Consider the following 24,758-nt stretch of genomic DNA (forward strand, 5'->3'; position numbering starts at 1 on the left):
ATCCATTACAACTGACTACTGAAAATTGAGATCTAACAGGGCTTAATCCAGAAATCATTAAATTTTGCTAGTGCTAACTCGAATTTATATCTTGATTTTTATCATTTTATGCAACAAATTCCATCCTGAAGAATTCAGATTTTTGGATCTACTTTAAGTGTTTTTGGGATCCATTTCTATCATGAAGGTCAAAACTAATGTCAGGTTTCTTTTTTTTTTTTTTTTAAGAGGATAATAGTCCTAAACCTAAAATCGAGTCCTGACACCCTGAAGTACCCGCCCAAGAGCGCTCATGGGAAATGCTCCCCACACCTGTAAACGGCTTCCTGGCAGGCAAGAGGACTGAGCGTAAATAACAGCACAGAGACTCCCCTACGTGACAGTCCTTCTCCAAAGTGGCAGGAACCCGAGGGGCCCACCAATCTCAGTGGGCAAGGGCATCAGTGCTCAGGGGTCTGTCAGAGTACCAGTCATAACGGAGGCAGTTAAGAAACAACCCGCTCTAGTTCTTTGTTAACTGCATGTTACTGGGAAGGTCATTGAACTTGGCCTTCACGGGATTCTGAGAATAAATCACCTGACACAGGAGTGGCATAGAGCAGACCTCTCTGCGTCACAGTTAGCACTTTCACTGTTGTTAATCACATTAAGGCTAATGCACAGAAAACTGAGAGTTATTTTTTCATTCATTAGACAAATGAAAATCCAAAGGTGTAACAACAGTACTTGTGAGAAGACAGGCATGCTCATACATTATGCATAAATTCTGTATAGCTGATAAAAGGGACAATTTAGCCATTACTATCTTTTTTTAAATTTTGATGATCTTTACATAGTCGATTAGGGCTCAAAGGGTCAAGGGCTACAGGAAAGTGGGTAAGATCATTGTTTCCACATTCTCTTTATTCCTTCCTGTATGTGGGGGAAGGAGGTAGACAAAGGGAGAAGCCACACCCAGCTTCCCAACCTTCCCAGGGTCCCCAATGTGGGGCCTGCTCCAAGAGCACTGCTCAAGTGGTTTTGATAGTTCAACTGTTCTGAATTGCTGCCAATCTAAAATCTCTAAAATGATAAAATCTCTTCAGAATCCACTGGCTGACACAGTCCACCTTAGCATCTCCACTTGCCCAGATTTTCACTGCCAACACTTGGCTAAGGTAGCTAATCAATTTTTCCGTCCTCTGCTCTGGTTACCAGTGTCCTATGCAGGCTCCAATGCACTGCCATATCCTTCATGTGCACCTGGATATGCTGCCATTGCTCTGTCTGAGCCACTGAGGAGGCTCAGCTTTGACACACGCACTCCACTGTCAGACCATGGAACCTGCAACTCTTTCCATGGTTTGGGGTCCTGAGTCCAACAATTCAATTGGGAGATCCCCAAGAAACTTCGTCTGAGGTGATCCCAGACCAGATTCTTGTGTGTGTTTGCCAGTACAGGGTTTGGCACAGACTGTCAACCTAATCACCCTATGCCTATGCTGGTGGTTGCAATTGCTGTGTCAGTTCTGTCTCCAGCCCTGTCTTCTACACAAACCAGTGAGTGTTGTAGCCCAACCTGATCCTGCCTACCACACTCTCGGCCCTCACACAAACCATTGGGGTCTGCAGCCTAGTTGGAGCAACCTGCACTAACCCCTACAAGGACTGCACCCTGCCCTGGTTCCCATGCTTGCCAGTATGTACAGCAGATGGTCCAATCTGTTCCATATCCCATTCAGCTCTCATGCATGCTAATGAGCATTGAGGCCTAGTTCAACCCAAGCAGCTCCACTGTCTAACCCACACACAAGTCACCGGGTGCCACTCTCTATCTAGCCATGCCTGCCCCAGACCTGGTTCTCATGCTCACCAGTCAGAGTGGCAACCCAAGAGAGAGGTGCCCGCTGTTTTCTTATTGGGCCCACTCCCATTCCTGGATGTTGCATTCTGCAGGTGGCTCTGCAGTTTGGCTTGACAGAATTAGCCCCCTGTGCTAGCATCTGCCAGCTGAGCTGCGGCAAAGCCCAACCAACCCTCACTCACTCTGGCTTATGCATGTACCAGCAGGAACAGTCAACCTAGCCTGGCTCTTCTTTGATCCAGTTCACATGAGGCTCACAGGTGTTGTAGCACTGCCCGGTCTGGTCCGTCCCCATCCGAACTCATGCTTTCCAGTGGGGATGGTGGTCCAACAGGGGAGCTTTCCACAGCCCCTCCCTCTGGGTCTTGCATGTTCTGGTTGGGTGCTGCATCACGGTTTGGCATGGTCTGCCTCACCTCGACATTTTCCAGTGGGTGCTGTAGCCTGGCCTGGCCTGGCCTTGCCCATCCCCAATTCCAGCTCAGGTTGGTGGGGGCTACTGCCTAGCCCAGCACAGCTGGCACCCAATTCTGGCCCTCATGTGTACTGGCGTGTTGTGACTGAACCCGACCTGACCCATACTCTATTCTGGTGCTCAGATAAGCCAGCAGGTGATATAAACTGGCCCTGCCTGGTCCACCCCCAACCTGAGCCAAATATATGCCACTGGGTACCTTTCCTTGTCTTGGTCTGGGATGCTTCCTACATGGTTCTTGCGCTCTCCTGCAGGGACTATATCCTGACAGAGGAGTTTTCCAGGCTCCTCCATTAGAACCTCTCCCAATGCCAGATCTCACACACAGGTGGGTTCATGGGCAATTTCACCATTTCTAGCAAAATCTCAGTACATTAAATATAGGGGCTTGCACCTAGGCATATCAGGCTAAGCCTGTGGCACTGGCATACCACATGAGCACCAGTTAAGAGTCCCAGCTTATTCCATTTCTGATCCAGTTCCCTGCAAATGTGGCAGGGAAAACAGCAGGAGATGGCTCACATTCTTGGGCCCCTGTACCCATATGGAAGACACAGAAGAAGCTCCTGGCTGCTGGTTCCTAACTTTAGATTAGCTCAGCTCCAGATATTACGGCTATCTGGGGAGTGAACCAGTGAATGGAAGATCTCTCTCAGTTTCTCCTTGTCTGTCTATGTTTCAAATAAAAATAAATATTTAAAAAATTTAAACACTGCTTTGATCCATCAATCTAATTTATTGAAATTATTCCACAAATTTAATAGGATGTATAATTAATAACAGTTGTGGATATTCATTAACAATGTTCTAAAGACTAAGGCCCGGTGCCATGGCCTAGTGGCTAAAGTCCTCGCCTTGAATGCACCAGGATCCCCACTTCGCATCCAACTCCCTGTTTGTGGCCTGGGAAAGCAGTTAAGGGCAGCCCAAAGCCTTGGGACCCTGCACCGACGTAGGAGACCCGGAAGAGCTCCTGGCTCCTGGCTTTGGATCAGCACAGCTCCAGCCATTGCAGTCACTTGGGGAGTGAATCACTGGATAGAAGAGCCTCTCTGTATATATCTGACTTTATAAAAAATAATTTAAAAAGAATGTTCTAAAAAGCACAAACCACCATGATGTTCATCAACAACAGTGAGGCAGTGTAAAGCAGTGGTTTTGAGCAGAAATTCTCAAGCTGTAAGTGGATCACCACTTAAGGGTTCAGTGAACACTAGGGATTGCTAGGGATTTTATTAAAAGGCAGATTTTGTCTCAGTAGGTTTGGGTTGGGGCCTAGGATTGCTGATTTTTTTTAAAAGATTTATTTATTTTTATTGGAAAGGCAGATATACAGAGGAGGAAGATTTTCCAGCCGATGATTCACTCCTCAAACGGCCTCAAAGGCTGGAGCTGAGCCAATCCAAAGCTGGGAGCCAGGAACTTCTTTCCGGGTCTCCCATGCGGGTGCAGGGTCCCAAGGCTTTGGGCCGTCCTCGAGTGACTGCTTTCCCAGGCCACAAGCAGGGAGCTGGATGGAAAGTGGGGCTGCCAGGATTAGAACTGGCACCCATATGGGATCCCGGGCGTGCAAGGTGAGGACTTTAGCCACTATGCTATTGCGCCGGACCCAGATTGCTGATTTTTAATAAGGTCTTTGATGATGCCAATGCTGTTGGTCTAAGAGCCATTCTTGAATAGTAAGGAGCTGATGAACAGATTATCTATCTTCAAATCTATTATTTATTAACAGTGTGACTTTGTGCACACTGCTAACCTGTCTTTGGCTCGGACTCTTCTCTTGTAAAATGGCAGTATCAACAGTACGTAAGGAACAGGGCTGCCGTAAAAATGATTCAAGTGTTTAGTGGCTCTAGTGAGCATTTAATAAACCCTAGTTACGGGAGCTACTACTACTACTTGAATGCTATTACTGCTGCTGTATTTAAATTGTATACCTTATATCAAAACCCTAAGGTTTATAAAGGAAAATGGAAGAAGATTCCTACTGGAACAATTTAAAGATGAGTAATGACAGTAAGACTCTTTGATAAAGAAACATGACTTTAAATGTCTTCTGTGTATCCAAAAAAGACAAATAATTACAAATAAGATGAATAAAAAGTTGTAGCAATAGGGAAGAAATCAGGTAGACGTGCATGTTACTGTTAGGAGCATAAACGGTCTGTCGTATTGATGAATAATCTATCAAGCTGTAACAAGTGCCATGAAAGCATCCATGCCCTCCAACTCACTAGAGCTATTTTTTGAGATGATGAACACCCCAAAGAATACAGCTCCAACAAGCAAATGAGAAATCTGTAATGTTTATAGGAGCATCGTATTTAGTAACAAAAGAACTGAAAACAAATCAACTTCCAACTAAGAGAACAGTGTACTCAGAGGGCTGTAAAAAGGAAACTAATATGCAAAAGTTATCATAAGGTGTTCTGAGCTGTCAGCTTCTAAAATTTTCTAGCTCCCTGAACTTAAATTATTTGTTGAAGTAGGATCTACATGTATGTAAATGTGAGTATGTAGTTATTTTTTTTAACACAACGAGAGGGATTTAAATGGCAAAATAATAAAATGTTAATGAAAAAGAAAAAGTAATATCAGTAACCAAATAAATATGTATGGGGGCCCGGCGCCATGGCCTAGTGACTTAAGTCCTTGCCTTGAATGCACCAGGATCCCATATGGGGCGCCGGTTCTAATCCTAGCAGCTCCACTTCCCATCCAGCTCCCTGTTTGTGGCCTGGGAAAGCAGTTGAAGATGACCCAAAGCTTTGGGACCCTGCACCTATGTGGGAGATCCAGAAGAGGTTCCAGGTTCCCAGCTTCAGATTGGCTCAGCACTGGCCGTTGCGCTCACTTGGCGAGTGAATCATTGGACAGAACATCTTCTCTCTTTCTCTCCTCTTCTCTGTGTATCTGACTTTGTAATAAAAATAATAAATAAAATCTAAGAAAAAAATGTTTTTTTAAAAAATGTATGTATGGGACAGCTAGTGTTTGTAGGCTACCCCTCTCAACCACCACCAGGCTCTGGAGGAAGCAGGCAGGACTGCTGACCCTCTCTGCAAGCAGACACAGGCCTTTCTATCAAAAACTTATATACAGAATATCCAGAAAAAAAGACTGATGGATAAATAATTGAGTCCTAACCTAGTGTAAAATATCAATTCGAAATCTATGACCTTAAAAGAAAGTAATTATAAAGAAAAAGGCAATCTTTAAAAAAAAACCAATAATTTTAGAAAGAGCTAAAATTAAGCATTACATGCGGTAACATTACAGCTCTTAAAACTTCTTCAAATAAAATTCATTAAATTAAACAGGAGTTTAATTAAAGAAGCATGACTCAGAAAACACAAAAGACTTTGTGACTAAGTCAGACAAACATCAAGCTGGATTGTGACAAGGCCACTGTTAAATCACTTTTTAAAAAAATCTATTCTATGACTAACTAGTAATTAAATGGGGCATCGTTTCCAGCTTTCAGCTACTTCTTAATCTACTTCCTAAATATACTTTAGGGCAAAATAATGTTTTCTTACATGCCAAAATGAAGCTGTTACTTTTCCAATGTTAAGCATAAACTGCCTAAAAATATACATCGGCTATACATCTGTTGTGGCAGATGTATTTATAAGTATATGCTTACCTACCTTGGCTGAAATTGCTAATATGCAGGCAACACCCAGATCTCCACTTCCAACCACAGTGATTTTATTGACTGCTTTATTCTCTTGGTTTGTCCAACTCCTTGAATTAATATCTGAGACACCTAGAAAGAAAAGTTATTATCCTCAGAACTTAAAAATACCATTAATAATCCTTTAGGTGTCTTAAAAAAAATAAAGCAGTCAGTAATTCAGAAAATACAGTACAGATCCATAGAGGAAATTAAAAAAAAAAATGGTGAGCAAATAAACCCAAGTGATACAGGAATCTTTACTAAATATTCTTCTAGATAGAGGATAGAAGAAGGGGTCTTTCAAAATATATTTAAAATATTTGTAAAATCCTGGGCCTAGCACAATAGCTCATTGGCTAAATCCTCACCTTGCACGCACTGGGATCCCACTTGGGCACCAGATTGTGCCCCGCTATTACACGTCCCATTCAGCTCCCTACTTGTGGGCTGGGAAATCAGTGGAGGATGGTACAAAGCCTTGGGACCCTGCACCTGCATGGGAGACTCGGAAGAAGTTCCTGGCTCCTGGCTTCAGGTAGACCCAGCTCTGGCCGTTGTGGCAGAGTGAACTAGCAGTTCGAAGATCTTTTTCTCCTTTTCTTTTTCTCTCTGTATATCTGCCTTTCCAATAAAAATTAATAAATCTTTAAAAAATTATATAAAGTCCTAAAAATTTAGGATTTCCATTATTCTGGAAAAAATTAATTCTGGGACCCAGCACAGTAGCCGAGCGGCTAAAGTCCTCGCCTTGAATGCGCCAGGATCCCATATGGGCGCAGGTTCTAATCCCAGCAGCTCCACTTCCCATCCAGCTCCCTGCTTGTGGCCTGGGAAAGCAGTCGAGGACAGCCCAAGGCCTTGGGCCCCTGCACCTATGTGGGAGATTTGGAGGAAGTTCCTGGCTCCCGGCTTCGGATTAGTGCCTGGATGTTGGGGTCACTTGGGGAGTGAACCATCGGACAGAAGATCTTCCTCTCTGTCTCTCCTCCTCTCTGTATATCTGCCTTTCCAATAAAAATACATAAATCTTAAAAAAAAATTCTGATTCTTAATGCTCTGGTCCACAACACAGAAGAATGCTTAATACCTTACTAAAATTCCAAAACCTGAGTACTTGGTATTTTTACAAAGACTGGTTGATTGTTGTAAAATGCAGAGTGACAAAGAGAGGGAGACAGAGACCTTCCATCTGTTGCTTCATTCTCAGACTAGAAACAACTGGGACTAGTTCAAGCTGAAACCAGATCTCCTCCCTGAATGACATGCATCATCATCTACTCCTCCCATATGCTTTAGCATTGCATCCACGGGGGAGACCTGGAAGCTGCTGTGTCTCTTGGCATCTTACCTGCTCATTTGGGAAGCAAACCAGAAAGACCTCTGTCTGTCTTTCTCAAACTCTGCCTTTCAAATTAAAAAAATCTTTAAAAATATACATACAAACCTTCAGTTATTTTTGTAATATAGGCTAGCAACTCCGCCTGCCGAGCCTCATCAGATGATGGCAGAGAATATAAGGGAAGTTCCTCTTGAAACTTGGCAATCATCTCTTTAATTAGTCCAACGATGACAGATTTAGGCTGTAGAATACATTCAAAGGGAACAGTTACACATAGATTTTGGTAAAGAATGCGTATTTTAAAAAAAGGGTTATTTATATTTAATTGAAAGGCAGATTAACTTGGAGAGAAGAAGGGACAGAGATCTTCTTCCCTAAATGGCTGCAATGGCTGGAGCTGGGCCAGTACAATGTCAGCAGAGTTTCTTTTCGGGGCTCCCATCCATCTTCTGCTGCTTTCCAAGGCACATTAGCTGGGATCTTCATACAAGAATCTGGTCTGGGAACACCTCAGACAAAGTTTCTTTGGGGATCCCCTCAATCGAGCTTTCAGACTCAGAATGCTAACCATCAAAAGACAGAGGACAAAACAAGTCAATCAACTACCTCAGCTATATGTTGGCAATGAAAATACAGGGCAAACGGAGACTATATGATGGACTGTGTCAATCAGTGGATTCTCCAACAACCGCTTCGTGCTTGGAGTGGTGAGAGCGGCAGCAATTCGGAACTGCTGAACTATCAAAACCACTTGAGCAAGACCCTTGGAGCATGCCCCATATCTGGGACCTGGGGTGGGAGACTGAGTGGGGCTTCTCCCTTAAAATCCCCTTTTACATCAGATATATTAAGGAAACAATACGGAACTGATTGTCTTGCCCATCTTCCTGTAGTGCTTGAACCTTTTTACCCTAATTATGTCAAGATTGTCAAAAATAATAAGAAGAAGAAATAAACTAGTTTCCTAAAATTCATCAGTGCAGATAAATTTTAAAACTTATGAAAAGCTAAAACAAAGCATATTACAGAAGATTACATACAGCATATTTTAATTTTCATAAGGATCAGAAATGGACAAAACTGTAAATAAATATATTTATTACATAAGAATATTTAATAGGGAGGAACTGAAAAATAAGGCCCCAGTATCTTGCTGATAGTTTTCCATGTGCTTTTTCGAGCATCAAAGGGCAACGGAAAGGCAGGGAGCAGAGGGTGGGTACTACGGCATGGGACGCTGAACTGCTATTAGTGATGCCTGAATCCTACACTGGAGTGCCAGTTTGAGTCCTGGCTAATCGGCTTGTGATCCACCTGGGAAGGCAGTGGATGACGGCCCAGATACTTGGGTTCCTGCTCCCTATGACAGAGGCTTAGAAGGGAGTTCCTGTTTCCTGGTTTCAGCCTGGGCCCAACCCCAGTTGTTCTAGGCAGTTTGGGAAGTGGATCATGAAAGGTCTCATTCTGTCAGTCTCTCTCTCTCTCTTTCTCTCTCTCTCTCTGTCATTCTACTTTTCAAATAAATCAATATATAAATCCTTGGGAAAAGAGAAAGTCAGGGAGCCAACAACAGTTGGCTCCCAGACGTACAGAGATCAGCTTTGCACAGGCTACAGTCATGAGGGTTCTGGGACTCGGCTGAGCCTGATGAGCTCCAGTCCAAGCCACTTTCAAGAGCACATGAAGAGTGTCATTGAAATGCAGTATTATAATTAGCTGTACCATCAGGATCAAAGATAAAATACAGGGAAATAAAAATCATTTGAGTAAAATCCAATTAATCTTACATGGCTCCAGTTCTGAAGATAGGGCAAATAGATTCGGCCTTGGGCATCCACATGTTTTCCAACTGAGATTCCCATATTTGCAGTTGGCCTCAGGAAACAAATTGGGGGTGCAAAAGGGTGAGAATCCAAAATCCAGAAGCGAACTGGTATGTTATATGTATTACCTATTTGACACAGAAAAAAAACATATCTTTAAACAATAACGAAGAATATATATCATGATATGGCTAAGTGACATTTTAACAACTGTACAGTTTCATCAAGTTTATATATAAAGTATTAATACAAATTAAGGCCAACTTCTGCCATATCACCAATAGAAATATGTTATTATTATATCACAGAAAAATATTTTAGGAAATTTAATTAATACAATGGCCAGTTCACGCAAGTCAATCCAGCAAATACTTATCGGGTCTATTGTGTTCTTTCCCTTACCTAAACACAGGTATTACACTTTTCTTGGAAGGGTGTAGATATCTACATTTTTATACTTATTCTATATTGAAATTAGTTGCACACAGCTCTGCTTTCCTGTTACACTATATACCCAGAGGGGATTAAGTCACATTCATGCTATATCTCTAGCAACATATTTAGTGTCTACTATATTAGCTGCTTAATAGAAATTTCCAATATGAATAAGAACAAACAGATCAAAACAAGTGAATAAACAAAACTGAACTTGATATTTGCTCTCACGGAGCCCAATTACCACACCTACATAATAGTGAAGCTGAGTTAGATACACAGAACTTAGAAATAACCCTAAGAGGGCCCGGCGCGATGGCGCAGTGGTTAAGGTCCTCGCCTTGCACGCCCGGGATCCCATATGGGCGCCAGATCTATCCCGGTGGCCCTGCTTCCCATCCAGCTCCCTGCCTGTGGCCCGGGAAAGCAGTCAAGGATGGCCCAAAGCTTTGGGAACCTGCACCCGCGTGGGAGACCCGGAAGAGGCTCCTGGCTTCGGATCGGCATAGCATCGGCCGTTGTGCTCACTTGGGGAGTGGATCATCAGACAGAAGATCTTCCTTTCTGTCTCTCCTCTCTGTATATCCACCTTTCCAATAAAAAATAAATCTTTAAAAAAAAAAAAAAGAAAGAACCCTAAGAGTTGCCTGTCCAGTGACCTTTTTTTTTTTTTAACATGAATAACCTGAAGATATTCACCACTCTCTTGCATAGATTGAGATTCAGTAAATGTGGGGTGGGGCCCCCAAATCTGCATTTTAAACAATCTTATTACATACAAAAATCTTGATGCAAATGGTCCATCATCTTTTGGGAACACTTAAAGAAACACCATGCTATGACGGGAGGACAGCAGAAGCAGCCTTCCCTGTGAACAGTGACTACGACGTGGTCCGAACATTACTTAAGGCCATGGCTGAGCCTGGGACTTCAGTGTGCTCTTCCAACTTCACCCAGGTAGGTCACACTGTGGATCAGAACCTCTCACTCTGTTGGCTGCCTAAATGCTAAAGCCACACCTAAAAATAAGTGCAAACATGAATCTTAAGATATAACTCTGATAATTTACCTCAGCCAATAAATCTTTGGATAGTTATTCCTTTTATAGTCATATACATTCTTTTTTTTTTTTTCTGGAAAGTCAAATATACAGAGTGGCGGAGAGACAGAGAGAAAGATCTTCTGTCCAATGATTCACTACCCAACGACTGGTACTGCCGACCTGAAGCCAGGAGCCAGGAGCTTTTTCTGGCTCTCCCCAACAGGTGCAGGGTCCCAAGGCTTTGGGCCATCCTTGACTGCTTTCCCAGGCCACAAGCAGGGAGCTGGATGGGAAGTGGAGCTGCTGGGATTAGAACTGGTGCCCATATGGGATCCCGGGCGTGTTCAAATCAAGGACTTTAGCCACTAGGCCACCATGCCGGGCCCAGTCATATACATTCTTAAGAACATGGCTCCATGACAGGTCTTGGGACAGACTAGGCTTAAGTTTCAGTTCCTAGAGTTGAGACATCCCATTCCCCACAGTGGGCTGCCACCCACCCTAGACAGAGTTGACTAATCAGAGGAGACTTGGAAAGTCCCTAGTCATCAGGTGGCCATGGGCAATAGAGGCCGACCACTGGAATGGTCATGGATAAGAGAGACTGACCACATAGGCCACAAACTTACCTATATTTGTTCATGGAATTAACGCCCCATTCCTGGAATTGTAATAAAACTCTATATAAACTGTAAAATGTATGAGCAGGGTACTTGTCAAGATTCCACTGCTTGGATGAGATTTGGACCCTAGCGCACTAGCAATAAAGTTTCTTTGCTTTTGCATTAAAAAAAAAAAAGGCTGCTCAGGAGACAGCATACCCTAGGTTTCCATTTCACAAGCCATGGCTTTAGGCGTGTTGCCTAACTGCCCTGTGCCTGACTTCCGTCTACAAAATGAAGACAAGAATGGTGCCTTTCTTACACAACTGTGACAAAATCAGTTGACATATATAAAATGTCAACAGTGCATGGACCTGTTAGGTAGTATGAAGGGTATTTTTTATATCACACTCATGTTAGAAATAGACTAGTTGATAGAGGCCGGTGCCATGGTATAGCAAATAAAGCCAACACCTGCAATTCCAACGTCTCACAGGTGCAGGTTCATGTCCTGGTTGCTCCTCTTTGGATCCACATTTGTTCTGGTGGCCTGGGAAAAGCAGGGAAGGATAACCCAAGTGTTTGAGCCCCTGCACCCAACTGGGAGACCTGAACGAAGCTCCTGACTCCTAACTTTGGCCTGGCCCACATCTGGTTGTTGTGGTCACCCAGGAAGAGAACCAGCATATGGAAGATCTCTCTTTGTCTCTCCCTCTCTCTTTAACTCTTTCAAATGAATAAATAGATCTTAAAGAAAATAAAAACACAACAAATGGATATGGAAATAAATTAGTGGGTGCAAACAGTATTTTCAAATGGAACTGAACAGAAAATAAATGTATGAAAGGCAGCATGGAATTTTGGTTACATTCCTTCATAGACATGTATCTTGGAGCCAGCTTGTGTCACTCTGCCTTTTTGTTTTTATTATGAATGGATAATGGGGCTGGCCTTGTGGCACAAGTTGAACCACTCCTTGGAGCATGAGCATCCAATATGGCTGCTGATTAGAGTCCTGGCTGCTCCACTTCCAGTCCATCTGCCTGCTAATGTGCTTGGGGAAGTAGTGGAAGATTCTCCAAGTACTCGGACCCTGGAATCTATGTAGGTGACCTGGACAAAGCTGCTTGCTGGCTCCTGGCTTTGGCTTGGCCAGTCTTGCCTGTTGGGACCATTTGACGAGTGAACCAGTAGATGATTATTTCTTTCTCTCTTTAACTCTGTCTATAAATAAATACAACTTTTTAAAAAATACTATAAGATTTTTAATAATGATATTCAATTGGGAATAAGCCAGAAATGGTACATGACATGGAAACCACAGGCATATTCAATGGGCACGGGAGGAGGGAAATTTTTAAAGGTAAAATGAAGAGGATGCCACACATTATGTTGGTCACAGTATTACCTTGCGGGAGTATTTTCACTGGCCCTTTTGCAAGTCTGTGGGACTAGTAGTCTTGGCTTGGCGAGTTCTTAGTAGCCACAGTGCATGGCAATCATCTTTTATAAACTCCTGGTTTCATTTACTATTATTCTAATTTAGCCAGGGCTTGACACAAATTCCACTCCTTTTTTTATAAGTAATTCTTTCACATATAGAAAGGGAACAAATTTTGTTCTCATACTTACCCTGATACATCACAGGAATAGTGCCAGTAAAATTCAGCAGGTCTTTCTGGGAACTATCTTTAAAAACTGAAAGGGAAAAAAAATCCCCCAAATGTGCCATTAGATGTACGAAGAACTTGTATTAAAGTGAACAGGTGAACACAGGTGTATCTGCATGTATGCATAATACCATCCCACACACGTCCCACACAATCTCTAAATACCATCCCTTGACAATCATTAAACATACAAACATGGGAAAATTATTAGATAAAGTTTACTCAGAAAACAATGAGCACAGATCAGAGAACATAGGACTTCTGCACATAAACGGGTCCCAAGTTCTAACACCACTTTCCCACTTAGAGTGACTCTTAGTCACATCAATCTCTTTGTCAGTTTTGTCACTGATAAAACTAATATAGTGTTTCACAAAATGGCCATAAGGATTCAAGGAGATAACGTGAAAACTCTTCCCTAAGAAGTAGAGTATTAGGGGTCAGCATTGTGGTGCTGTAGGTTAAGCCGCAGCCTGTGACACCAGCATCCCATGAGTGTTGGTTCAAGTCCCCGCTGCTCTACTTCTGATACAGCTTCCTGTTAATGCACCCAAGAAAGGCAGTAGAGAATGGCCCAAGTGTTTGGGTCTTGCCACACAGCTGAGATATCGGGATGGAGTTCCCACCTCCTGCTTCCTGGCTTTTGCTCAGCCAAGCCCAGCTATTGCAGTCACTTGGAGGGGGCGAACCAGTGGATAAAGACTTTTTCTTTCTTTCTCTTCCTCTGTAACCTTGCTTTTCAAACAAAGATATATATATATCTGATATATATATCTGAAGAACTTGTATTAAGAAGAACTTATATATATTTTATATATATATATATATATTTTTTTTTTTTTAAGTATTATAGGGGCTGGTGCCATGGCCTAGAAGGTTAAGCCTCTGCCTGTGGCACCAGCATCCCAAGTGGACACTGGTTTCAGTCATAACTGCTTCACTTTCTTTTCTTCTCTATCTTTTTAAGATTTTATTTACTTTTTATTGGAAAGTGAGATTTACAGAGAGAAGGAGATACAGAAAGGAAGATCTTGCATTTGCTGATTCAATCCCCAAGTGGCCACAATGACTAGAGCTAAGCCTATCCGAAGCCAGGAGCTTCTTCTGGGTCTCCCATGCTAGTGCAGGATCCCAAGGCTTTGGCTGTTCTCTACTGCTATCCCAGGCCACAAGCAGGGAGCTGAAAGACAAGTGGAGCAGGCGGAACATGAACCAGTACCCATATGGGATGCGGTGCATACAAGATGAGGACTTTAACCACCAGGCTTTCACACCAGGCTCAGCAGCTCCAGATTTGATTTAGCTCTCTTGGTGGCCTGGGAAAATGACAGGGGATAGTCCAGATGCTTGGGCCCCAGCACCCACGTGGGAGATCCAGAAGAATCTCCTGGCTCCTGCTCCTGGCTTCAGACCAGCCCAACTCCAGCTGTTGCGGCCATCTGAGGAGTGAACCAGAGGATCTGTCTCTCCTCTCTCTACAACTCTGCATTACAAGTAAAACTTGTTAAAAAGTATTATAAAACATAAACATATTACTAAATTATTGTCACTGTTAACAAATCAGTCACAAACCTTTTCTAATCAAAAAAAATTTTTAAAGCTTATTTTCAAAGCAACCTTTTAGAAAAAAAAATTTTTTTTGGTTTCTCTCATTTCATTATTTTCAATCTTTTATCAATATTCACATCCCTAAGATAAAAACAGACTCCCAGTTTTAGTCACAAGAGCTGACTATACAATGGCTAGAGACAATGGTTTTGAATACAGAAACGGAAAAGCAAGTCTCCTTCAGAGCCTCCCAAAAGGAATAAAGACTTGCTGACACCCTGAATTTGTAAGCCATAAAACCTGTGCTGACTTTCAGTTTATGAACTGCACAATAGTAAACTTGTATCCTTTTAAGCTGGCTACGTTTATGACAGTTCCTTACAGCAGCAACAGAAAACTAGCACAATATACACTGTATTAATTCAAATGTCTTCAGAAACTACAGATCACATTAGGGTCACTCAAAATCATAGGATAAAGTGGAGAAATAAGAAAGTATGATTTTGAAACTCTAGGACTGAATAGCTAACATTCTCAATAATGTGGCAAAAACTAGAGCTTATGATTCTTACCATAGGTATCCATGGAATATCTAAAATGTGGGAAAAATGTATTTACATTCTTCAATTCTTCCACAGTTAAATCTCTGAATTTGTACTAAAAAAAGAGAAACATGAACATGAAACAAAAATAAAGCTATGAGCAATGAAGTAATTACAGTTAATATTTGACTGAGCTTTTGCTATGTGCTGGGCCCTAGGTTGTAAGCTTTACAAATACGAACTGATTTCATGTTTTAAACAATGACCTGTGATACAGTCAAGGCTTATAACATCTCTATTTTATAAAAGAATAAAATGAAAGCTACAGAATCAAAATATTTGCTGAGAAAGACAGCAAGTTGAGTTGTAAAGCCAGAATTCAAGCTCTTGGCTCAGCCCCAGTTGAAATATGCATACTATGAACAAAAGCAATGTTTGTGCTGTTTCCTGCTTACCGAAGCCATTTTCCATGTCCTTAACATTCTTTGAAAATGTGATTACTGATATCTGAACAAGGTTATAGCAGAATTTATTTAGCTGCAAAAACTGCTATAAAACTTTGTTAAAAGGCATAAGTAACACTTTTCCTTAGAGCTTGAAAACCCAAATATCATTATCAAATATCTGACTTTTTTGACATCTGAAAAAAAAAAAAAAAAGAACTTGTTTAACCTGTCCTGGAAAATACATCATCCTCACTGCAAATAAAACATTCCTTCTTGGTGTCCATGGCACTCTGAGCGTTCCGTAGGACTCCGCAGAGGGGAGCCTTTAACAGTGCACAGAGTCAAAAGGCACAAGTGCTTCACCAGAGGGAACAGTGTAAGAGATTCAAACACGAAAGCCAACATACTGCTCAATAATGAGAAATTAAATAAAATTTCAACAAATGCACTGTATTTATTCAGGAGTTTGGCATTTATGGTCATCTAGGGTACTCACTCCTGTATGAATGATACTGTTCAAATTGAAGACGCGCCAAGAAGTATTAGGTGGCGTGACATCATAAAATATATACATTTTTTTAGCAGGAGGGAATCTATAGGTGAAGGGCAATCGTCTTTCAGAAGTAGCTAAGTGAGTTTATTTGTCCAGTGTAATTCAGTTAGGAAGCAGAAAACAGAAATTAGGGAACCAAGAAGGGTTTTTTTAAAAGTATAATATTTAACACAAATGGAAATGTGTATATATTTTTATATTTATTTATATCCCTATATTTAAACACATATACATGTCTGTGTATATGCACACACATTTTGAAAAAATAACAAACACTGGAGAAGCAGCTCATGCTTTGAAACAGTGCTGTCCCAAAAAGCTTTCTGATTTGAACATCTGTCAAGGCAGAGAAAACCATTCAAATCAACTAGATAAACAATTTCAATTCTGGTTCAGGCAAGTTCAGGCAAGACACAGGCAAGTTCAACAGAAATGACCTAAATGTATGGTTTCTGCATGGAGAAGTCTTAATTAAGAATCACTGGGGGCCCAGCAGAGTAGCCTAGTGGCTAGTCCTTGCATGTGCCCAAGATCCCATATAGGCGTTGTTTCATGTCCCTTTGGCCCCGCTTCCCATCCAGTTCCCTGCTTGTGGCCTGGGAAAGCAGTCAAGGATGGCCTAACGGTTTGGGCTCCATCATCCACATGAGAGACACAAAAGAAGCTCCTGGCTTGGCTCAGCTCCAGCCATTGTGGTCACTTGGGGAGTGAATCGTTGGATGGAAGATCTTCCTCTCTGTCTCTCTCCCTCTCTGTATATCTGACTTTCCAATAAATATAAATAAATCTTAAAGAAAGAAGAAGAATCATCATCACTGGAGACCCAAGTTGTAGGCAAGTAATTTATGCCTGGGTATCCCATATCAGCATTGGCTCCCTGATCCCAGCCAACACATCCAGTAAAGGAGCACAGATGGTCCTAATACTTGGGTCCCTGTGCCCACATGGCAGACCTGGCAGGAGCTCCTGGCTGCTGGCTTTCATTTGACCCAGCGTTCACAATTGTGGCCATTTGGGGAATGAACTAGGGGATGGAAGATCTCTGTTACCCTGCTTTTTCAGAGAAATAAAAATAAATCTTGGGGGAAAAAAAGAGGTCCAAAGGTGTCTTTTGACCCAGAAACTCACTTTAGTAAGGCATCATAAACTCGGTCAGACTGTGGGACCAGCCTTCCACCCTTCAACCTTCCAAGATTAAGAGGTTCTCTTGCGGTGAGCAAAACAGTGTACTCGTTAAAAAATATAATTGTGCGTAACACCCCTCCTCTTAAAGTGTGAGATGTGTGAAATACTAGTTAATATAATGCAATGTTAACTCGTGTGTAACATTCCCCATCACAGTAAGCAATAGTGGGTGGAGTATTAGGACCAGCCCAGGAGTGTGTATAAAGTCTGCAAGCAGATACCAGACAAGCTAAAGGCCACCCAAACAGCAGCAAGCACTGAGCCAACAAACTGGGTCGAAGAAGCGACCCTGTCAGTCAACTGCTCTCAACTAGCTGGTAGACAGGGACAAAACTCTGTCTCCAGTGCCCTGAGCGCAAGCCAAGAGAGCCTGGCACCGCTCTGATGCCACCCTCGACTCCGAGATACCAGAGACGACCGCCTCATCTCCCACCTTCCTACTCTGTCCAGGAACACAAAGTAAGCAGCAGGGCCTCAGGACGCCTCCTCTGCCCAGAGCGGCTCACGAGCCTTCGGGCGGAAGAGTGACCTAGGCCTGAGTGTGTGTGCGTAAAGAACACTCCTACAGTCTCTTATCTGTGCTCAAAGGCAACAAAACCTCTCGTGACATCTCCTGGCCCTTCCAGTCGGTCTTCATCCCTGCATGTACCCAGGCCTGCCATGGGCAGTAACTTGGTGCCATTGCATGGTCAAGCATGATGCCAGGCAATGGGAAGACACCAAAGGTCTCTGGTTCACACCAAGAACAAGGTTGGTAAGTAAGTACTCCACAATGTGATGACGGCAGGTGGAAGGGAATGATTCAAAGCTCAGAAAACGACTCTGAGTTGCGGCCTCGAAAGGAGGGAAGGAAGCAGGTCATTCTCAGCGAAGAGACGGGCTTGGCTCTAGGGACAGCTTGGCTGGGGCCAGAGAGGAAGGGGGCGTGAGGACCCGCCGGAGAGGCAGCGCCCAGGCCCCCGCAGGGAGGGAGGACAGAGAGGAGGAGAGAGGGAAGCACACCCCGACCCTGCAGCCAACCTGGGGTGCACAAGACAAGCCCGGAAACGCGAAGAACCAGCCCGGCCAGGGGCGGAGACACCCCGGCACCCCGCGCCCAGCACCCCAGGCCCGGCCCAGCGAGCGTCCGCACCTTGCCGAGCAGCCCTCTCAGAGCTTCGCAGTCGAACTCCATCTCCAGCCAGGTCCCCAAGCCCCGTCCCGCGTGCCCAGCCTCTGGGCTTTCTTCCGCTCTCGTCGCTGCTCCAGCACCGAAGCCGCGGAGGATCAAACTTCCCGAGCAGCCCAAGGCCACGCCCCTTCCAGGACTGCACTGCCCGGCTCCGGGTCTCGTCCAGCCGCAATCCGGAGCCTGCAGCCAGCTGCAGCATGGCCAGAGCGCGCGGGCGGCAGCTGGCTGCAAAGGGGCTCGGGGACTGAGAAGGACCCAAGTGGAAGCGGCAAATGAGGTGGAAGTGACAAGTGGAATTTTAAAGCGACGTGTTAAGTTTGGCAGAGAATCAGAAAAGGAGCAAGACCGAAAATATGGGGAAGATGAGTTAGTGGAACTTGAACAGCAAAAACTCGTGGACTGGGAAATGGGAAGCAGTCGGGAGGAACCCTGTCGCAGAAGTGGGCAGGTGCATCCCAGTGGTGCAGTGTTGGGGAGGGGGTGCCATAGCCCTGTCGGTGAGTGCGAATGAAGCAGCTTAGGGGGGAGTAGGATTTGGGGAAAACAGTTTGGAAACTGGAGGGAGGAGGTTTTCTGGAAAGGAAAGGTGAAGAGGAATTGGAGCAGAGTCATTTCCAGCAGGCTGCCCTTGATTTGGGAGTTTACTTACCTGTTCTGTATCTCTGGCTTGAGCCACAGTGGTTAAAAAGTCATGAACTGGATATTGTCATTGTCAACAGGCAGGCAGGACCATGATTGTATTCACAGAAAAACCAAGGCCATTGATTTAATTAGGGAACGCAAGTGACAAATGGAAGGAGCATGCGTTCATTCAATCAGAAAGCTTTTGTTGAGAATTTGCTACTTGCCAGCCATTTAGCTTTCTAGGTCTGAGGCTATAACAAAATAGACAAAAGTATCTGCTGTCCAGTAAGATTGTCATCCTTTCATTAGTTAGAAGGAGAGCAAAACAGTACACTGGGTAAGGAAATTAAAAGGGTGTTAGTGTGGCAGAGAATAAAGATATAAAAGAGTTGAGTGAGGGGTTCAGGGTAGGTCTGAGAGGTGAAGCAGTAACAATCCCAAAGTAGATGATAACCAAAGCATGGTTCTTAGATAGGCATGTGCCAGGGGAGGCTCAAAGCAGCCAGTGTGCCCAGAGGAGAGTGAAATAACAAGTGAAACAGCGCAAGTGGGGGACTGAGTCAGAGAAGTGAGTGATAGGGACAAGGTATTCCGAAATAAAGTGATTCTTCCTGTACGATCCTCAAATCTACAGCCTCAGCCGCACCCAAGCTGGTTAGAAATGACACTCACTTTGCCATTTTTAAAAAAGATTTATACGTATTTTTTATTTGAAAGGCAGAGTTACAGACGGCAGCAGCTACAGAGGAAAAGATCTTCCACCTGCTGGTTTTTTCCCCAAGTGGCTGCAATGGCTGGAGATGAGCCGATCGAAAGCCAGGAGCAGCAGATCTCACATGTGGAGGCCCAAGGCTTTGGGCTGTCCTCGACTGCTTTCCCAGGCTACAAGCAGGTTGCTGGGTGGAAGTGGAGTAGCCAGAACACGAACCAGTACACCTATGGGATGTCAGTGTTACAGGTAATGGTTTAGCAAGCTGTGCCACAGCACCAGCCTGACACATTGGTTGTACAGTAAAAATGAATGAATTTATCACATGAAAATCATACTTCATAAAGGCTATCACTAAAACAAAAATGAAACATGTTGGATCTTTATTATCAGATGGACCAGAGGGATTCTGTGATATATTGTTGCAGGAAAAAAGTAAGTTCAAAAGTAGTATGTGAATTATGATCACCTTGAATTAAACAACACTGAGGGAAAGCCTAAATCCCCATGTAAACTTATATGGGTATTGTCATTTATTTCTTTTTTTTTTTTAAGATTTATTTCATTTTTATTGGAAAGGCAGATATACAGAGAGGAGAGACAGAGAGGAAGATTTCCGTCCGATGATTCACTCCCCAAGTGAGTGCAATGGCCAATGCTATGCCGATCCAAAACCAGGAGCCTCTTCCGGGTCTCCCACACGGGTGCAGGGTCCCAAAGCTTTAGGCCGTCCTCAACTGCTTTCCCCCCCGGGCCACAGGCAGGGAGCTGGATGGGAAGCGGGGCCACTGGGATTAGAACCGGCGCCCATATGGGATCCCGAGTGTGCAAGGGGAAGACCTTAACCACTGTGCCACTGTGCCGGGCCCTATTTCTTAAACATTTTTTTAAATTGAAAAGATGGAGTTGGGTCCGGTGCAATAGTGCAGCAGTTAAAGTCCTCACCTTGAATGCGCCAGGATCCCATATGGGTGCTGGTTCTAATCCCTTTGGCCTCGCTTCCCATCCAACTCCCTGCTTGTGGCCTGGGAAGGCAGTTGAGAACAGCCCAAGGCCTTGGGCCCCTGCACCCACATGGAAGACCCAGAAGAAACTTCTGGCTCCTACCTTTAGATTGGCTCAGCTCCAGCCATTGCAGCCGCTTGGGGAGTAAACCATTGGATGGAAGATCTTTCTCTCTGTCTCTCCTCCTCTCTGTATATCTGCCTTTCCAATAAAAATAAATAACTCTTAAAAGAAAATAAAAGGTGAAATTACATAGAGATAGGGACAGAAAGAAATTTTCCACTCACCATGGCCAGGACTAGCCAGGCCCAAAGCTAGTAGCTTGGAGCTTTATCTGGCTTTCCCACGTGGGAGAAAGGGGCTTGAGCACTTAGGCCATCTTCTGTAGCTTTCTCAGACATGTGAACAGGGAGCTGGATTGGAAGGGGAGCGGCCAGGAATCAAATCAATGCCAGTATGACTGCTTGTGTTCCAGGCAGTGGTTTTATGGGCTACACCTCAGTGCCAGCCCAAGGTACTGCCATTTGTAAGCTCATGGAGAGGACTTTGGCTGAGGATGTATACTAAACTGGTAATACTGTTGGTTACAGAATGGGGTGAGAATTAAAAGCATTACCAAAAGTCTGGTCCTTACCAGTGGTGCTGGGATACTGACAACGTTTTGAGGATAAAGAAAGTAGAATGTTCCATAATCCAGTGGTGGATGAAGAAGGTAGCCCATTAGAGTCTTAAGAACTACCATACTCCTCTATGAGGACAGTCTAGGGGCTTTTAAGAAGTGCAAAAGGGGGCCGGGCTGCTGGAGACAGGAGCAGTTAGGTGCTGAAGCTGGGGTGGGTGTGATAGCAGCACACGTTATTTTTTCAGTCTCAGACATCAACGCTGTTCCTTGAGAAACTTGCTCAAGCTAGACTTTATCCTAAGGAGGGCACAGCAGGCTGCCCAAAGCACAATCAAGCAGCTACACAATGTTACTTTTCTGGGGTCCGAAAGAGCAAATTATGGCATGTAAGGAGAGTTTTAGGAATTGATTACCCACGATGAAACCCACCCAGCCTAAAGGCTAGGCTGTCTGTGACCTTGGTGTTTGTGCTGTTTGCATTCTGTTACTGTAGAGCCAATCCCTGCTCGGGTGACTCAAACTTCCGGTCTTTGTGAATGTGCCAAACCAGAATAATGAGGACAAGATTTGAGGATAAAAGACAAATAATGTTTGATGTAACAGTGCATGAGGATTATAGTGGACTAGGGCAGGGGCATGTCTCAAAAACTACTGTCTTCCTCGGTGAGGGCAGCTTAGGACAAAAGGACCGCTGCTGATGTAGCTGATGCTAAGTCAGGAGTAGGCAGGTGCGGCAGCTGGCTGCTGTCTGGTAACAGAATATTAAATGTCAACGCAGCTCTCTGAGAAGCTTCCTTGATGACTTGACTGTCAGGAGGACGGACTAAGCAGGATGTTCTGTTAAACTAAGCAGCTACAAAACGTGATTTGCCTGGGGTTTGAGAGAGGTGGAGTATTGTGTTAGCAGATTTCAGTGTTTCATTAACCAGGAGGCAGCCTGCTCAGCCTAGTGCCTGTGCTGATTATGTCCATAGTTATTCACAGCCCTGTACATTTGCACCTTCAGATGACTTTCCCAAGGCTGCTTTCTGGAGTTCACAAGCAAGCATTAAAAATCTGTTGCATTTAACAGGGCCTGGCGCGGTGGCGCAGTGGTTAAGGTCCTCGCCTTGCACGCCCAGGATCCCATATGGGCACCGGTTCTAATCCCAGTGGCCCCGCTTCCCATCCAGCTCCCTGCCTGTGGCCCGGGAGGGCAGTCGAGGACGGCCCAAAGCTTTGGGACCCTGCACCCGCGTGGGAGACCTGGATCGGCATAGCATTGGCCGTTGGGCTCACTTGGGGAGTGAATCATAGGACGGAAGATCTTTCTCTCTGTCTCTCCTCTCTGTATATCTGCCTTTCCAATAAAAAAATAATAAAAATAAATCTTTAAAAAAATCTGTTGCATTGAACAGCCACTCTAATAAGTCACAAGCTTAGTAGTTTACCTTTTGCTTATCAGAATATGAAAAAGAAAAGAAAAATGTATTCAGTATGATGACAAGGGGAAGAAAGCAGAAAGTATTAAGGGCTTTTAAAAATATATATGTTTGACTGACCTGGCCAGGCTATAGCACCCACCTGCAAATGCCAAGGTGAGGTGGGCTGCACCCAACCAGCACATGTGAAACCCAGGAGGTGGTGAGGATGGACGGTGGGGAGGTGGGAACTGCAGGAACCTCCCCTGCTGGACCGCTATTCCCATTGGTGAGCATAAGAGCTGGGATGTGGGCAGACCAAGCCAGGCAAGGCCACAACCTCTGATGCTCTACATGTGAGCTGGATCAGGGAAAAGCCAGGTTGGGCTGACTGTACCTTCGGGTATGTGCATAAGCCAGTGTGGGTTTGGATTAGTTGGGCTTTGGCATAGCATGTTGGCATAGTGGCCAAATTCTGTTAGGTGCAGGCATGGCTTATACAGGTGGTGGCACCCACTGGCACCAGTGTGGACTAGCTAGTGAGGCTGGGTGGGATGAACTGGGCTTCAATGCCTATCAACATGTATGAGAGCTGAATAGAATATGGGACAGATGGAACCAGTCTGCTGTACATATTGGCAAGCACAGGAACCAGGGCATGGGGTGGGCCTGGTAGGGGTTTTTGTGGGTTGCTCTGACTAGCCTGCAGCTCCCACTGGTTTACATGAAGGCCGAGTATGTGGTGGACAGGATCGGGCTGGGTTCCAACATCCATTGGGTTGCATAAAACATGGGACTGGAAACAAAACTGACCCAGCAATTGCAACCACCAGTGTGTGCATAGACTGATTTGGGTAACAGACTGTTCTGGACCTTGTATTAGTAAACACATACAAGGATCAGGTCTGGGATGGCCTCAGATGAGGTTTCATTGGTGATTCCTTACCACCTGAACCACTGTACTCAGAACCGCAACCATGGAGAGAATTGCAGTTTCCATGGTCTGACCGTGGAGTGCATGTGTCAGAGCTGGGCTTCCTCAGTTACTCAAATGGAGCAATGGGCAGCATGTCCAAATGTACATAGAGGATATGGCAGTACATTGGAGGTTCCTGAGGACACCTGGTACCATGGCAGAGGACAAAGGTCAGAACAAATTGATCAACTGCCCCAGCCAAGCACTAACAGCAAATATCTGGGCAAATGGAGACTCTAAGGTGGACTATAGCAGCCAGTGGATTCTGAGGAGATTTCGTCGTGATTGGAGTGACAGGATCGCAAGCAATTCTGGACTGTCGAACTATCAAAACCTCTTGAGAAATTCTTGTGGTTGTAAGTTCCTATTTTCCTTCCTGTTGTTGATTTTGTATTGTGGTTTTTCATTTAAGGGGGATGTGTGGTGACTGTTAAATGGAGACTGTCATGTCTAAATGTGAAGATGCAGTGCAGTGTGCATCTCTACTTCCAGATCAAAGATGGATTACTAATGAAACTATTAGCTGTATCATGACAATAGGATGCTGGACTCTGCCATTTTCCATGCTCATGATGCTGCACATGTGACTCTTTATGAAGAGCTATGCTAAAGTATAGGGGAATTCAGTGGGGCAGGGGAGGGCTTGGGGAGGAGTCAGAGGAAATCCCAGGGCGTATGGAACTGTATCATAGAATGTTGATAAAAATAAAATTAAAAAAAGAAATACATCTCTGGGACCTCGTGCAGTAGTGTAGCGGCTGAAGTCCTTTCCTTGCATGCACCCACTGTGATCCCATGTGGGCACCAGTTCATGTCCCTGCGGCCCCTCTTCTTATCCAGCTCCCTGCTTGTGGCCTGGGAAAGCAGTCACTCAAGGACGGCCCAAAGCCTTGGGACCCTGCACCCACGTGGGAGATCTGGAGGAAGTTCCTGGCTCATGGCTTCGGACTGGTGCAGCTCCAGCCCTGGTGTTCACTTGGGGAGTGAATCAGCAGAAGGAAGATTTCTGTCTCTCTTCCTCTCTGTAGATCTGCCTTTCCAATAAAATAAATAAATCTTTAAAAAAATT

At 44.3% G+C, this 24,758-nt stretch overlaps 1 protein-coding gene across 4 annotated transcripts in view; it reads right to left on the bottom strand.

Annotated features, from left to right (window-relative positions):
- Positions 1-18,449, bottom strand: part of UEVLD (UEV and lactate/malate dehyrogenase domains) — a 41,667-nt gene extending 23,218 nt beyond the window's left edge. For 2 of the 4 annotated variants that reach the window (XR_005884726.1, XM_040988484.1), the window contains exons 1-6: positions 18,315-18,386; positions 15,029-15,113; positions 12,871-12,936; positions 9,124-9,287; positions 7,442-7,577; positions 5,969-6,087 (exon numbers count right to left, since the gene is read on the bottom strand). Coding sequence is in view for 3 of the 4 variants with exons in the window: in XM_040988484.1 (XP_040844418.1) it covers positions 5,969-6,087; positions 7,442-7,577; positions 9,124-9,287; positions 12,871-12,936; positions 15,029-15,113; positions 18,315-18,356 (612 nt within the window). In the remaining variant the exon portion in view is untranslated. Of the gene's footprint in view, positions 1-5,968; positions 6,088-7,441; positions 7,578-9,123; positions 9,288-12,870; positions 12,937-15,028; positions 15,114-18,314 lie in introns of all 4 variants that reach the window. The other 2 variants (XM_040988487.1, XM_040988485.1) reach the window with 2 other exon arrangements.
- Positions 18,450-24,758: the final 6,309 nt, after the last annotated feature.

This window comes from Ochotona curzoniae, unplaced genomic scaffold (genome assembly GCF_017591425.1).
Source record: "Ochotona curzoniae isolate NIBS_2020 unplaced genomic scaffold, NIBS_Ocur_1.0 contig_4877, whole genome shotgun sequence".
Lineage (NCBI taxonomy): Eukaryota > Metazoa > Chordata > Mammalia > Lagomorpha > Ochotonidae > Ochotona > Ochotona curzoniae.